At 46.1% G+C, this 12,936-nt stretch overlaps 1 protein-coding gene across 1 annotated transcript; it reads right to left on the bottom strand.

Moving 5' to 3' along the window:
- Positions 1 to 9,353: 9,353 nt before the first annotated feature.
- PABPC1L2B (poly(A) binding protein cytoplasmic 1 like 2B) lies at positions 9,354 to 12,567 on the bottom strand. The gene has a single exon (XM_081126484.1). The coding sequence runs from the start codon at positions 11,821 to 11,823 to the stop codon at positions 11,221 to 11,223; it is 603 nt and encodes a 200-aa protein (XP_080982610.1). The 5' UTR covers positions 11,824 to 12,567; the 3' UTR covers positions 9,354 to 11,220.
- Positions 12,568 to 12,936: the final 369 nt, after the last annotated feature.

Here is a 12,936-nt window from a genome sequence, read left to right as displayed (position 1 = left end):
ATCCTAGGTCGACGCTCAACCGCTGAGCCACGCCCGGCCAGACTTCTCTCACATTTTGACACCATGTCCTTTAGTAAGCTGCCCTTGCTATGTATTGCATTGCAATAGCAGCAGGGGGAGAGCTGAGTCTGGTGAGTGCTTCCCAGAACTGAGGGAAAGCCTGGGCTTTTCTGGGACTGTTCTGATCCTGGCTAAGATTATGCCAGGGAAGTCCAGCCCCCTGCAGTCTGTGCCTTCATGACTTAATGAGACCGTTTGGTTCCTCAGAAACTCCCCAACCCACCAGGCCCCTGAACTTGCCTCTGAGCCACACCAAGGAAACGTGGGGTGCAGGGCCTATGAGAGTCCCTCCTTTTGTTTTTATTTTTTAATTGAATTTATTGGGGTGACATTGGCTCACAAAATCAGAGAGGTTTCAAGTGTACAACTCAACAAAACATCATCTGCACACTGCATCATGTGCGCATCACCCCAAGCAAAGTCTCTTTCCCTCCCCATTTATCCCCTCTCTGTCCACTTCCACCTAGCCCCCCCCCCTTTCCCTCTGGCTATCACCACACTGTTGTCTGTGTCTATGTGTTATATATATGTGTGTGTGAGAGTGTGTGTGTGCATTTGCTTAATCCTTTCACCTTCTTTCATCCAACCCCCCAACCACTCCCTCCCTTCTAACAGCTGTCAGTTTGTTCCATGTATCCATGCCTCTGTTTCCATTTTGTTCATAAGTTTATTTTGTTCATTAGATTCCACATATAAGTGAGATCATATGGTATTTGCCTTTCTCTGACTGGCTTATTTCACTTAGCATAATAATCTCCAGGTCCATCCATGCTGCTGCAAAGGGTAAAAGTTCCATCTTTTTTATAGCTGCATAGTATTCCATTGTGTAAATGTGCCACAGCTTTTTTATCCACTCATCTACTGATGGACTGTTTCCAGATCTTGGCTATTGTAAATAACGCAACTATGAACATAAGGGTGCATATATCTTTTCTGATTGGTGTTTGGGGATTCTTAGGATATAATCCCAGAAGTGAGATTGCTGGGTCAGAAGGCAATTCCATTTTTAATATCTTGAGGAAACTCCATACTGTTTTCCACGGTGGCCGCAGCAGTCTGCTCCTTCTCTTCTGTTTCCACTGTTAGGATAGTATAATATTTCAAACCTGCCCGAAAACAGAGAGAATAACACAGCAGCCACCACTCCTGTTTAATAATACTTTGCCATAAGTGCTTCTGATCTCTCTTGACTTTTGAATTAAATATCATGGACATATAAAGCATCCCCAGCCCATACTCACTCACCCCCTCCCTAAAGTAGGTCCCCCTCCTTGGTGTCTGAAAAATCCTAGGTCTCCGTGTAGCTTCAGAGCCATTCCCCTTCCTACAAGGGTGACCCCACATCACTTTAGAAATGGTCGCCTGATGTCTCCTGGTGAACACGGGGGATTCTACAACCCTGAGTCCCAAACCAGGGAGGAAAAGCAAGAACTCCTCAGCAGCTTTTACAGATAACCCAGGACCCAGCTCTCCATAAACTTGTTCTCTGGAGGTGAGCTCTTCATCTGTTTTTCCAAGAGAGGCCAGAAACACTATCCTGGGTCCCAGCCCTGCTCAAGTGATAAGAATGTTCCATTCACACAGGGGGCTGCTCCCTTGCTAGCTGCTGTCACACCCTATGGGCCCAATGGCCAAGTATGGCTGGCGGGGATGGGGAAGAAGGCAGGCCAGGCAGACCCGAGTCTTGGTGAGACCCATCCAATGGGTTTACTGGAAGCTGGCTGGGATCACCAGACCACACAGCACTGTCCAAGGCGACCCATTAACTGTTAGCTCCACCAAGGCAACTGATACCCGCAATGGCTCACTATACTGAGGTGGGCACAGAGAGCAAGTGTGGTAGACCGCCTTCCAAAATAGCTTCTAAGATCCCTGCATCCTGGCAGTCATGCCCCTGTATAATCCCTTCTTTTTGCGTGTGGGCCTTGCTTCTAACTGATAGCATTTGGCAAAAGTGATGGCAGTCATTTCTGAAGTTAGGCTATACCAAGACTGTGACTTTCATCTTACTGGCTTTCATTCTCTCTCTCTCTCTCTCTCTCTCTCTCTCTCTCTCTCTCTCTCTCACTCGCTCTTCTTGCATTCTTGCTCTGATGGAGAGAGCCATATGGTAAGGAGCTGACGGCAGTCTCTGGCCAACAGCCAGAGAGGATCTGAGGGTCTCAGTCTAGTGACCCATGAGGAACAGGAATCTGCCAATAGCCACATGAGTGAGCTTGGAAACGGATCTTTTATCAGTTGAGCCTTCACATGAGACCACAATCTTAACGGCAATCTTGTGAGAGGTGGGAAGTAGAGGGTCCAGTTAAGTCATGCCCAGGTCCCTGATCCACAACCCCCTGAGATAATAACTGTGTATCAGTTTAAGCCACCATCTTTGGGGGGTAATTTGTTGTGCAGCAGTCAATAATAATGAAGACACTAGGAATCTCTGGAGGCTGGAGGGCAGGAGACAGAGGCCTGACTCAGGCTGGGAGGAATTTTCAGGGGCCAGAGTGGCATAGGGTGTGCCCATCTTGGTCTGACCTGGGGTCTAGTTCCAGCTTTGTCACTAATCATCTGTGTCACCCTGGGCTAATCACTTGAACACTCTGGTTCAGTTTGCTCTTCTGTAACATTTGACTGATACTCAACATGCAGGACAATTGAAACGATAACCATCAATTTATTTGTAACTCCCATGACAGAATGTCTGAAACATACAAGGCCCTCAGTAAATGGCAGTCATGTGTTTTAGTATATATTTTTTTATCTGGGACCCTGTATCCACCTTGTAGGAGCTCCCCAGTGATCCAGGAGCATTCCAGTACTCGAATAAAGCAAGCAAGGAAACAAGAAAACAGGCAACAATATCTTCCCTATCCTGTTGCGCAAAACATTTGTTCTCCAGGAAGGGAGACATATCAGAGGAGATATTTTTCTAAAAAATTATTGTGTGAAAGAGGCAGGCCCAGATGGATGCAGTTCAGAGTCCATATTCCTTACACAGAGGAGCATATTTCCCCTCCCTACTTCCTCACTCCTTCCCTCCATGGTTGCTTCCTTCTATCTCCCTCTCTTTCTCCCTCTCCCCTTCCCTGCCTCTCTCTCTCAGTTGCCTGTTTCCAAGATACTATCCCCACACTTCTGCCTCTTTTCACTCATTTCACGCCTACTAAATACCCAACACTTCCTTACGTCTTCCTTGTTTTAGTCTAGATAAACTCATATCAATGCTCTAATTATACACTGGCCTCTAACTCCCCCAGATCACAGAGGACAGTCCCTGGTCACTGGCTTCTGGAGCACAGCTCAAGAGGGTATGACCCTGATCTCTTGATTATTCCCTATTAGGAGACCCAGTTCATATGGTATAGAAACCTACACAGGGACAGAAGCCCAGGACACATCCCAGACCAAGAATGGAGGCTTTTTCTGGATCACACAGATCCAAAATGAGATGATTCTGTGAGAGCCCCTTTCTATCCAAGATCTTGTCTCTCTTCCCTCAGACCTTCCACCTGAACATCTGGACTTTGTTCCTCTCCTACAGCCTCGTCTCTCTCCACAGCTTGTCTAAAATTTGCCTTCAGTCCCAAAAAGGAACTTTCAATTGTGCTCTATCTCAGGGCCTTTGCACTTACAGCTCTCCTCTGACACCAGTATTTCCCTATTTGGCCTCTCACTTGTCCTCCTGGTCTCTGATGTTCCTAGCCCCATAAGGAACCCTTCTTTGTTCCCAGCTCACCCGAGTCCTTGGTCACCTGTCCTCTCTGCTGTGCACACAAACATATGGGATACTTTTCCCATCAAAGCATTTCACACACTGAACTGTCACCTCTGGTGGGTTAATTTGCATGACCATTTCACCAAGACTCTCATCTCCAGGGCAGAAGCTGTGCCTTGTTGGTCTTGGGCAACCAATACTTGACACAGGGCTTTTACAGACAGCACAGACCCAATAAATATTTATTGGGAAAAAATGAGTCAATGAACATGTTTTCATTAAGAATTTATCGTGCGTATTTGCTCTGATCTGGGACAATGGTGAACAGCATTGTGTTGTTGTTGTTTTTTAATTTCCTCCAGCATGGAATCCAGAGCCTCCCACCCAACAGGAGCTGGATGTTTCCGAAGTCCGGGTTGAGAGCAGTCTTCCTGAAGGTGCCAAAGGTTTTTTCTGCATTTCTAATCTGGCCAAATGTAGGTAGGGTCAGGGGCTTGAGACTGCATGCAATAGAGATGGAAGTAGCTGCCACCACTGCTGACAGATCTCAGGCCCAAGGGTCACGGTTCTGTGACCTTCTCGGTCCCACTTTCACTTCAGGACAGTGCTTGGAGGGAGACCTTTGGCTGTGATGGTGCCGTTCTCCAACTGGTCTGGTGAGAAAACAGGGGGCATAACTTGGCAAACAACACTAGAAACTTAAGTGGTAATGGTGAGATTTAATTGAGCCGGACTTGGCCATGAGAAGATTTCACTTTTATTCCTCACCATCCACCCCCACACACATGCACACAGCCCAAGCCCACAACTCCCCTCCCCCATTCACTACTCACCAGAGGCTGACTTACACACACACACACACACACACACACACACACACACACACACACACAGCACCACATTATACCCTTACAGGAATACTACTGCTGTTGATTTGGATCCTGGCTATCCCAATCTACCTCAGGCCCTCCTTGCCATGATGACCCATTTGAAACCATCCATCTCCCTCTTTGCCCAGGCCCTTTGTTTTCAGACCTTCTCAGCTCCACGGGAAGACATGTTTCATCTGTCACTACCAATCACTGTCCTCACTCACCATCTGAGCACAAATACCACTATTCTCATTCTCTCAGCCTGGGGGAACCATCAGCTCTCTGTTCAAGCTTCCTTCTTCTTTTCAGGCCTCAGCTTCCCCTTATATAACATGAAGTCTTGAACAGTTTGGCTCTCATGGCCATTTAGGGGATTGGTACACTCACAGCTACCTGTTGTGCCAGCCAGAAAGACTTTATATAGGGACCCTGTGGACATTGTTGCACTGGGGTCTGTTTTCTATGTAGCTCCTCATTGGCTGTTTTCTCTAAGACACTGACTGACACTCAGTTTTCTCATCTCACCTAAAGCTCTCAACTCTGCAGCCCAGAGCTGTGGGGTAAATCGTATCTTCTAGCCCAGGTGCCTGGAGGTGAAAGCAGATGTCCTTGCCCTAAGTCACATCAAAATATTTCAGAGGCTTTAGATAACACCCTGGCTATATCCTGCTACACCCTAGAAGTCTAGAACTTGGGAGGGTTACTCAGGATTCAATCTGTCCCCTGAATGAACTTCAGGATTCTTAATAACTGAGTTAATGTGCTCTGGGTCACACTGGGCCACAATTATCTAATCCTGTTTTGCCTCCTGTGTCTGACCTTGATTTCCACTAATGCACAGAACAGAAAGCTGGATCTGGTTACCTGCAGTTGCCAAATTCACCTTATTCTGTTGGACTTCTTTGGGTACTGATCCTGGTTAACTTCTTTTCTTATTTATTTAAGGATTTCCTTCCACTTCCACTCCCCCAAGACCAAATTGGAATTACAACTAAAATATAGAAAACCATCCTGAATAATCAACTGAAGAATAGTTGGAGAGCACCCTGATGACCTTAGACCTAATGCGCAGACCACATGGAGACTATTAGGAAGTGCAGAGGCATGAGAGGGCTGGCTGCACTCTTACAAGTAGCAGCTGATGTTCTGGAGGTATATCTCAGTTATAGGGGGTTCCCACTAAGACCTCTGGGGCCTAAACCCCAAGTGGGGTTTCCCAGCCCAGAGCACCAGAGCTGAGAAAAGTGTTCACATAACACCTGGCTATGAAAAGCAGCAGGGTTTCTGTCTGTCAGTGAGAGACAGTAGGAAATGCAGGCACCCTGTTAAAGGGCCAACACACCAAGTTTTGTGAAGCCACTCACCTTGGGCTCCCGTAGGGGAAACGAGAGTGTACTGGAACAGTGTGAGAAGAATCCGGGGTTTCGGGCTCTGGAGATGGAACTCAGAGGGTGGCTATGTGGATTCTTGTGCTGAGTCATTCCCTCATACTGCAGAGGACATCTTTCTCAGGCAGACCTTTGCCAGCCAGGCAGCTATTGCCTGGGAGGTAAGAAATTGCCCATTCACTGGAAAACCTCTCACTCTACCCTGTGTTGACACCTTACTGTGATCTACAGCCTGAGGCTCATTAAGAGACTAAGATCAATCAGCCTGCAGGCAGAGGCCAACCTCTGGGAGCTTTAAATCTTTGCCAGATTTGTTTTTGAACTTGTGCTTTGGAAAAGCAGACTGTGGTGTGTATCTTCATCCTTTCCAAACACACACAGCCTCAGCAGAGGGAACAACACACAAGCCCAGCAGAGGGAACCACAAGCCCTAAGTTGTTGATACTGCCAAACGGTATTCAAGGCCAGTCACAAAGAGTGTCTGACATTGGTATGCTCCAGAGACACTCCAAAAAGATTGAGAGTCCTAGAAAATCTACCTAATACATAGAAACAAACCCAAATAGGCAGCAAAAATGAGGAGACAAAAAAACAAGCCCCAAATGAAAGAAAAGGAGACATCTCCAGAAAAAAAGCTCAATGAAAAGGAGATAAGCAATCTATCAGATATAGAGTTCAGAATACTCATGCTCAACAGCATGAGAAAAGATATAGAAAGTGTGAAGGATGACATAGCATAAGTGAAGAATACATTGAAAGGGATAAACAGCCAATGAGAAGAACCCAAGGATCAGATCAGTGAATTAGAAGACAAGGGAAAAAATAGCACTCAATCAGAGATTCAAAAAGAAAAAACAAGTAAAAATCAGGACAGCTTAAGGGAGCTGTGGAACAACATGAAACATAACAATATTCATATCATAAGAGTGCCAGAAGGGAAAGAAAGTGACCAAGGCATAGAGAACCTGTTTGAAGAAATAATGGCAGAAAACTTCCCTAACCTGGTCAGGAGGAATAGAGGGTCCCAAACAAGAAGAATCCAAAGAGGCCCACCCTCAGACACTTCATAATTAAAATACCAGAAATTCAAGACAAAGAAAGAATCTAAAGGCAGCAAGAGAAAAGCAATCTGTTACCTACAAATGAGATCCCCTAGGCTGTCAGCTGATTTTTCATCAGAAACTCTATAGGCCAGAAGGGAAAGACATGAAGTATCCAAGGTAATGAAAAGCAAGAATCTGAAATGAAGACTACTCTATCCAGCAAGGCTATCATTCAAAATAAATGGTGAAATAAAGAGCTTCCTAGAGGAAAAAAAAAAAAAAGGCTAAGGAGTTTATCACCACCAAACAAGCATTACAAGAAGTGTTAAAGGGACTGCTATAATAAGAAGTAGAATGCTTGATTAAGCTCTCCTGTGAAGCCATTGGGCCCACAGCTTTTGTGTGCTGGGATTTTTTTATTATGCCTCAATTTCATCAGTTGTTTTTGGGCTATTTGGGTTTTCTGATTTCTCCTGATTCAGTTTTCTATGATCTCACTCATATGTGGAGTTTAATGAACAAAATAAACTGATGAGCAAAATAGTCCAAGAGACATGGGAGCATGGAGACTCAAGAATCTCAGAGGGAAGGCGGAGGTGTGGGTGTGGGTGTGGGTGGGGAGAGATTAATCAAATAACTGATATGCATATATTCATAACTGACTGACACAGATAATAGTGTGGAGAAGGCCTGCTGGAGAGCAGAGGCAAATGATGGGTGCAGGGTATAAATGGGGGAAAAGAAGGGAAATCTGTAATACTTTCAACAGTAAAGATAAATAATAAACTAAACTAAACTAAAATAAAATAGAAAGAAGACAAAGTAGAAAAAAAGCACTCAATCAGGGAACCAAAAAGAAAAAAACAGGACTGTTTAAGGGAGCTGTGAGACAATATGAAACGTAAGAATATTCACATCATAGGAGTGCCAGAAAAGGTAGAAAGCTATGAAGGGTTAGAGAACCTGTTTAAAGAAATAATGGCAGAAAACTTCCCTAACCTGATGAATGAAAAAGTCACACAAGTTCAGGATGCACAGAGTCCCAAGCAAGAAGAATCTAAAGAGACCCACCCCCAGACACATAATTAAAATGCCAAAAATTCAAGACAAAGAGAGAATCTTAAAAGCAACAAGAGAAGAGCAATCTGTTACCTACAAAGGAGCTCCCATAAGGCTGTCAGCTGACTTCTCATAAGAAACTCTACAGGCCAGAAGGGAATGGCATGAAGTATGCAAGGTAATGCAGAACAAGGATCTGAAGCCAAGACTACTCTATCCAGCAAGGCTATCATTCAAAATAGATGGTGAAATAAAGAGCTTGCCAGACAAAAAAAAGACAAAAGAAGACTAAAGGAGTTTATCATCATCAAACTAGCATTGCAAGAAATGTTAAAGGGACTGCTGAAATAAGAAGTAGAATACTTGGCAGAGCTCCCCTCTGAAGATATCTGGACCAGGGCTTTTGTTTGCTGGGAGTTTTGTTATTGCTCTGATTTCATCAGTTCTTGTTTGCTTATTCAGGTTTTCTGTTTCTTCCTGATTCAGTTTTATATAATCTCGCTCATATGTGGAATCTAATAACAAAATAGACTGAGGAACAAAATAGATCCAGAGACATAGAGCATGGAACAGACTGATGAATCTCTGAGGGAAGGCAGGGGTGGGGGAGTGGTTGTGGAGAGATTAATCTTAAAACTTATATGCATATATGCATAACACATGGACACAGTCAATAGCGTGGTGAAGGCTTGGGAGGGGGATGCAGAGTGGAGGGGATTAATGAGGGGGGAAATGGAGTCATCTGTAATACTTTCAACAATAAAAATAAATTTTAAAAAGAGAGACCCTGTCCTGGGCAGGGCGTTGATTCTTTCCTGCTGATCACCACTGGCAGCAGCTGCTTTGTCCACATATGTAAGTTTCTCTAATTAAAGTGCTTATGAATTTGAAGGAGGCTACAAGTCAGTTCTTCAGAATTGATCCTGAATTTAGAGTTCTGTGGCTTTCCCCCAATACTAATTATAGTGAAAATATCCAACAATGAAACAATACATATTGCATTTTGAAAGCATTGTTTATTTATGTACATATTCATGTGTTTAAAGTTTTTTGTCAAATGGTCGAATTTGGAGTGATTTTGACTTTTTTCCTTATCAGTTAAAAATTTTTTTAGTATGTTACTATATTATTTATATAAAAATAAATGTTGAGAATAAACAAAAATAAATAGGTACAGTTTACCTTATAAAATATTACATAGTGCAAAAACAATTGCAATGTCAAGTCCAGAAAATTGTCCAGGTATTCAGAATTTCTCACAATATTTGGAAACCTGATGAGGGTAAGGGTAAATTAATACTGTCTTTGTGAATTGTCATTTAATAATAAACCAAAAAAAAAGCCACCAGAATTTAATCCTTCCATATCATTTGAGCCTTCAATTCCTCCTTTAGCAATGTTTTCTCAGGAAATAATCTTGAATGTAAACAAGGTATGAGCACTATATTATTAGCAGTTTGGGTTTCAGTAAGGAAAAAACACACAAATAGAAGCCACCAAGATGTTAAACAATGAGGAAGCAGTGAAAAAAAACCCCTCATATCTATATGTAAATAAGGACATAGATGCAAACATACAACATCTATATATTCCTCTACCTAAGTCATACACTGGAACACTAAACTGTCGTGGAAATTATCTTAGAAGAATATTTAATGACAGGAAAAGAAGTGGAAGAATATCTAACTATACATCTATATCTACATTACGAATTTAAGTATGAAAAAGCAAATATACATTAAAATTAAAATAAATATCACATCCATGCAGGTGTAGATGAAAATGATTCAGGAAAGCATAGATGGCCATGAGGATTGATTACTAGTGACATTAGTTTTCTTCTGCTAACTTGTCTGCTTTGTGATTTTTTTTCCTCCAATGAAGCTGAGCTATTTTTTTCTTGAAAATGGCATGAAGTAGGCACAGGGAAAGGAGGTGATAAAGAGTATTTAAATCCAGCAAAGCAACCAGGGACTGCAAAATACCATTTGCAGCCCATCAAGCTGGCCAATACACACACACACACACACACACACACGCACGCACCCACGGGCACGCACACACACACACACACACACACACACACACACACCCCAATTACAGTGACCAGGAGACTATGCAGGGGAAATGGGCATACTCTTTTTTACTAGCTGCACTGACTGGCATGGATGCAAATCAGTACAATACTTATGAAGGGGCCATTTGGCAACACACTGGAAAAGCCTTTAAAATGTCCATATGTGGATCCTTTGAGTCCACAATTAAGATGACTGTCCGGTATGCCAGTGAAGATTTGGCTTGACAAGGAAGGAGTCAATCATCAGAGAACGCAGTGTTGGGTTTAAATACACATTAAGAACTAGGCACCACCTCAATGTCCAACAATGGGAATGATTACAAAATGTTAAGGTCCACGGATACACTCTGCAGGCACTGAAGATGACGATTAGGAAGCCTGTTGAACAGCATGGAAAGAAGTTCAGTGGGTTGATTTTCGTTTGGTTTTAGTTTCTCAAAAAGCGGGTTAAGAAACAGCACATACATGAACCATTCTATAACAGTGTGTTAAAAGGAAAGGTGAGCTGGGGGTGAGAATGGGAGAGAGAGAGAGAGAGAGAGAGAGAAAGAGAACCTGGAAAAACAGCACACCAAAAAGGTAAAAGTGGTTGTCTCTGGGTAGTAGGTTCATGGGGAGCAATTACTCTCTCAGTTTTCTCTCATCTGATTTCCTACTCCTTTCTGATGTTTCTACCATGAAATTGTATCACCTGTACAGTAAACAAAGAGAGAAAGTGCTTTTTAAACCAAACCAGGAGGGGAAGAGACAGCCTCTACTTTATTAAGTGGCACAGATTAGCAAGAATATTCACAATGCCCTTGGGGTGGAGGGAAGCAAAGGATAGAATGGAGACTAGAGAGGGTGAGAGGGGAGGGAGCAGGGGGGTGGGGGAGAGAGAGCGAGAGAGGGAGAGCAAGAGCTGCACTCCCAATACAATACACTGCTGGTGGGTTAGCGGGGAGCACAGGAAGGTTTGTAAACCGGGTGGGAGCCAAGGTTTGGCTCTGCTGGCTGGCTCGCTCCTGGGGTGTCTTCATCGGAAGGTGGCCTCCTCGTCGGTGTCTTCCTCGAAATCCTTGGTGTTAGCACTGGTGGACTGCCTGGCCCAAGCTCCTCTTTCAGCCTCTCGTTCTTTATGAGATTTGAATCTCCCAACGAAAATTTTGCGGTAGTTCAGGAACATGCCATTCATCGCATCAATGGCCCGCTCGGCGGACTCCTGCTTTTGGAAGTGCACGAAACCATAACCCTTGGGCCCCTTTTCGTCGCAGGCCACTTTGCAAGAGAGAATGTTGCCGAACGCCGAGAAGATGTTGTACAGTGCCTTGTTGTCGATGGTCTTGCCCAGGTTCTTGATGAAGACGTTGCCCACCCCGCTCTTGCGCAGCGAGGGATCCCGCTGGGACCACATGATGCGTACTGGCCTGCCCTTGATGACATCAAAGTTCAGGGTCTCCAGGGCCCGCTTGGCGTCCACCGGTTGCTGGTAGTTGACATATGCGTAGCCCAAGGAGCGGCGGGTGATCTTGTCTCTGCAAATTCGGATAGAGAGGATAGGCCCTGCCGGGCTGAACTTCTCATACAGCATTGCCTCTGTCACCTCAGGGTGCAGGTCTCCCACGTACAGTGAGGCCATGGGAAAGTCCGGGTTCTCCTCGAAACTCCCGCCCCTCTCTGCGTCTGCGGTGACAGCCGCAGCCGCCGCCTCCTCTGACACCTCCGCATCCGCACGCTCATCCCCATCCTCCTCCTCCAAGGGGGGCGCCGCAGCCTCTGCTGCTGCAGAGGCTTCGGCCGGGCTGGACTCTGTCACCGCCACGGCTGCTGCCGCCAGAGCGGCCTCCGCCTCCTCCCCGGCCAGGGCGGCTGCTGCCTCCCCCAGGATGGCCTCTGCCACTGCCTCCTCTACTGAGGCTTCGGCCTCCACCTCAGTCTCCACCTCTGCTTCCGCCTCCGCCACCGAGGCCTCCGCCACCGCCTCTGCCACGGTCGCCGCGGCAGCCTCCGCCGCCGCTGCAGCCGCTGCCGCCACCGCCGCCGCCACTGCCGCAGCTGTCGCCACGGTCGCCGGTGCTGCTGGGCCGCTACTGCGACCTCCCTTCCCTCAAGCTGGGGTTCAGAGAGGCAGGAGAGGGCAGGAGGGCAGGTGGGCGCCGGGACCTGGGCCGGGGCACAAGCGACAGCTGGGGCGGGGGACTCGGAGCCAGAAGATCTGGCGATACCAAGTCACCTGGGATGGCGTGCACTGCCAGGAGCGCGCGTCTGCGAGTCACTGCAGCCTGCAATTTGCTGCTGCCTCCACCGCTCAGCCGTGGACTAGCGTGCGGGGCGCGGGCTGGCGGGCTGGCTGGCGGGGGCGTGTGGTGGGGGGCAGGAGGTGTTGGCGCCTGTGGTCCGGGCAGCTGGGAAGGCTTCTGTCTCTTTGGTTCCCCCTGTGGCTGCTGCGGGGCTGCTGCGGGGCGCTGGGAGGGGGCGGGACCGGGAAGCTTGGGCTGGGGGTGACGTGAGTGTGTCTTCAGCCTCTCAGGTCGCCTAGATATTTATAGAGGAACCAGGGAAAAGGCTCCACTGTGAACTGAGGGAATACAGGTTAGACTTAGGGAGTTTTGTTTTACCCCTCCTCTCCCTATAGAACATTTAAGTGATTGAATCAAGTACGTTGTAAGACGGGGTGGGTGGCATTGTGAGTACAGTTGCCTGGCCTAAACAAAGCCAAACAAAATATTTTTCTCACATTCAGGGGTTCTTC

Source organism: Miniopterus schreibersii (assembly GCF_964146895.1).
Source record: "Miniopterus schreibersii genome assembly, chromosome: X".
NCBI classification, from domain to species: Eukaryota; Metazoa; Chordata; class Mammalia; order Chiroptera; family Miniopteridae; genus Miniopterus; species Miniopterus schreibersii.
This window is presented reverse-complemented; position numbering and strand designations above follow the sequence as displayed.